We start from the raw sequence: 3,248 nt of genomic DNA on the forward strand, positions 1-3,248 counted from the left end.
CGACTGCCCCCCACCTAGATACGCCTCTGGTTCTGTGTTCTCCGGTCTTCTGCAGCACATCTCGAAACAGTGCCCTTAAATTAAGTGTCAATATAATGTTCCTGACTGCGAACAACCACCACGCTGTGCCTCTATATGTCCAATACTGTGTCCCTGAATAAATAATTGCCCCTCACTGTGCTCCCTACGCAAAAAATTACCCTACACTGTCTCACTTATGTTACGCAGTCTCAACACTATGCCTATTGGCAAATACGGGCCTGACCAGGAGACGAGGTCACAGATGTATGGAGGAGACAGGTTGTGGATGGCTTTGCATGCCATTGTTAGAGTTTTGAACTGTAGCCTCTGGGTAATGGGAAGCCAGTGAAGGGATTGACAGAGGAGAGAGGCCGGGGAATAGCGGAGGGATAAGTAGATTAGTTGGGTAGCAGAGTTTAGGATAGAATGGAGGGGTGCGAGAGTGTTTGTTTGAAAAGGAGGCCACAGAGCAGGAGGTTGCAGTAATCAAGGCGGGAGATGATGAGGGCATGCCCTAGGGGTTTTGCAGATTCTTGATCTTAAGAATGTGCGGATCCAGGAAATATTTTTGAGTTGAAGTCTGCAGGAGGGGAAAGGGCTTGGATATGCGGTTTGAAGGAGAGATTAGAGTCCAGGGTTACCCCGAGGCAGCGAGCTTGTGGGACTGGGGAGATGCGCTATGACATATAGTAGAGGCATCATTTAGACATCACATAAGTATTAGTGTTTAACTTTTACGAAACTTTTCAGTAAAACTGAGCCTTCATGACACTTTAACAAAATTTTTCAGTGGCATGTATAAGGAGCCTCATTAGAAATAATTTTAAGTTTTAACTCTCCCCTTCCATCAATTTTCCACGCTGGAGATAAGTGGCACCAGATCTACATGTTAGCCGCTTAGCTCCACAGCTCAAAGTGCAACAATTTCCAGTTGTCCAAGATTAATGTCCATATTACATGAACACAGAGGAACAAGTTAGTGGTCAATGGTCTTTCTAGTAACTTGCGTCTTGAGGCCATTTTTGGATTTCCTACGTTGAGCGTCTCTTCTTCTCAAACCTGAACCAATAAGTGTGTTCTCGTAGAGGTTCCATATATATTACACTCAATGCAAGTTCTCATCAAATATAAGACCCATTAACACTTACCGAGCCAGTAGTGCAGACTGTAGATCTTGTACAGCGCCATCTCCACCGTGTTGAGCACCAGATAGGCATCTCCTACATAGAAGTTTCCGTACTGCTCCTTGGGGACCTCCGCCAGCTTCAACTTCTCAATCCTCCAGATCTGGAGCCCAGTTTTCTTACCAGCCTTCTCAAACTGTTTCACATCCATGACTGGTCGATCTCTGGGATCTGCAGTGTCCTGAGTCCAACTTTACTACAGAAGCAATGGTATCAGGATGCAGAGTGCACAGATCATAAACTGGATTATATAGGCAGGAGAATTCATTCCAGGCCAATCAGAGCATAATAACGCCATAAACTGCACGTTCACACTTACTAGAACTATAACCACTAAGAAATAATCTAATATACAGCAAGCGCTGCAATAGAAAGGGCATAAAACAGCGGAATTAAAGGGAATATCAACCCTTGAATCTACACAAGTCACATTTTCTGTGCTGATGGATTTCTTGATATATTCCTCTTTAGACGAGATCTCTGATTTCTTGATAATTCTAACATTTAGAGCTTAAATGTATAAACAAGAGTTAAATAACATTCTCACTACCGACAGTTACCACTAGGGGGAGCTTAAAATGTAATAAATGATTTAAAAATTGTTACAACAAACTTTTTTGCACAATAGAATAACACAAGCAAATATACGAAACTTAGTCAAATATTTTATCAGAGGAGTATGCTTCTTGCTCTACCTAGGAGCTAATTCTTTTCCTCTCCCTGCCTCCCGAATTCCTAAATTTCTCTGAAAAACTGCAACGTTTCATCTCGAAATCAAGAGGGATTTCCAGCTAACTGAGAAATCAAATGACAGTTGCCTATAGAAGTCTATGGAAAGTGGAGCAGGAGGCAGGATCAAAGTGATTAAAAGAGAGAAAAAAAAAGAGCTTTGTGTTATTTCACTGCTGGATTCACAGCTACGCTGCTTAGTACTGCTGTATAATGTCCTCCATGCTACTGTTCATAGAGACAGTTATAACTTTTATCTTGGCACTCGGATGAGAAAATGGTAGATATTTATTTGTGCAGGCAATCCATAACAGATGTTTTGGTTCTAAATAGGACCTTCTTCATTAACAGCGCAAGTGACAGGCTGCAGCGGTGCGTGCCTCCACTGCAGCTGCTCCTCCCTGTCATTTGCGCTGTTACTTCTGATTTTGTTTTACATGTGCAACGGAAAAAGGCCCATTTTAGGTCCCCAACGTCTGTTTTGAATTGTTGCACAAATAAAGATCTATCATTTTTACATCCGAGTGTCAAGTTTACTTCACATACTTAAAGGGATAGGATCCTACTGGGGCACCAAATACTGGAGTGCCGTGCTTTATTCTTTTAGTTTTTTTTCTGACCCTTGTGTCATTTCTCCTGTTGATTCCTTTCGCTCTTACTTGATACTTATAGCTGACCCTGATCTGACTTCACTCTTCACTCACCTGTCGATTCTGCATCTGATTCCATCTTGCTGGTTCTGACCTCGGTAATGCACCTGCTTACATCTCTGCCTTCTCATTTCATCTCTGAGTCCAACCCCTTTGTTATTGACCTGGCTAGTCAACTATTATCTGCCAACGTGCTCCACCGGCCAGCATTTGCTCCATTACTGCAAACTAAGATCCCCCTTCGCCTCCCGAAGAAGCATTGCAAAACGCGCGTCGAGGCAGAGGTACGCCAAGGATTGTGAGAAGCCCCTGTATGGCTCACCATCTATCTATCATCTATTACCTATATACATCAGCATTTCTAATGTCGGAGATTTTTCCTGCTGGGTGCCCCAGATTTACAACGACAGCCATATTGAACTGCATTGGTGCCAACATGACTGTCAACCACTGTACGCGGTCTCTATATGGGGGTAATATTGGTCATTAATCCAGTTTATCTCAGAGAGTCCACACTCCAAAACATGAAATACAGTGCATGAAGTATAGAGCCATTATTGACCGATGTACTGAAACATTTCGCCTCAATGTGTCCGAGCTGAAACATCGCTGCACAATCACGATTAAAGAAAACTTCAAATATTTATCAAATAAGTATGTGACC

General features: G+C 42.7%; 1 protein-coding gene across 1 annotated transcript in view; it reads right to left on the minus strand.

Annotated features, from left to right (window-relative positions):
• LOC143781464 (scinderin-like) overlaps nucleotides 1-1,447 on the minus strand; it is a 69,798-nt gene extending 68,351 nt beyond the window's left edge. Inside the window, exon 1 of the mRNA XM_077268086.1 lies at nucleotides 1,170-1,447. Within this exon, the coding sequence (XP_077124201.1) occupies nucleotides 1,170-1,356 (187 nt within the window). The 5' untranslated portion in view covers nucleotides 1,357-1,447. The remainder of the gene's footprint in view (nucleotides 1-1,169) is intronic.
• Nucleotides 1,448-3,248: the final 1,801 nt, after the last annotated feature.

This window comes from Ranitomeya variabilis, chromosome 6 (genome assembly GCF_051348905.1).
Source record: "Ranitomeya variabilis isolate aRanVar5 chromosome 6, aRanVar5.hap1, whole genome shotgun sequence".
NCBI classification, from domain to species: domain Eukaryota; kingdom Metazoa; phylum Chordata; class Amphibia; order Anura; family Dendrobatidae; genus Ranitomeya; species Ranitomeya variabilis.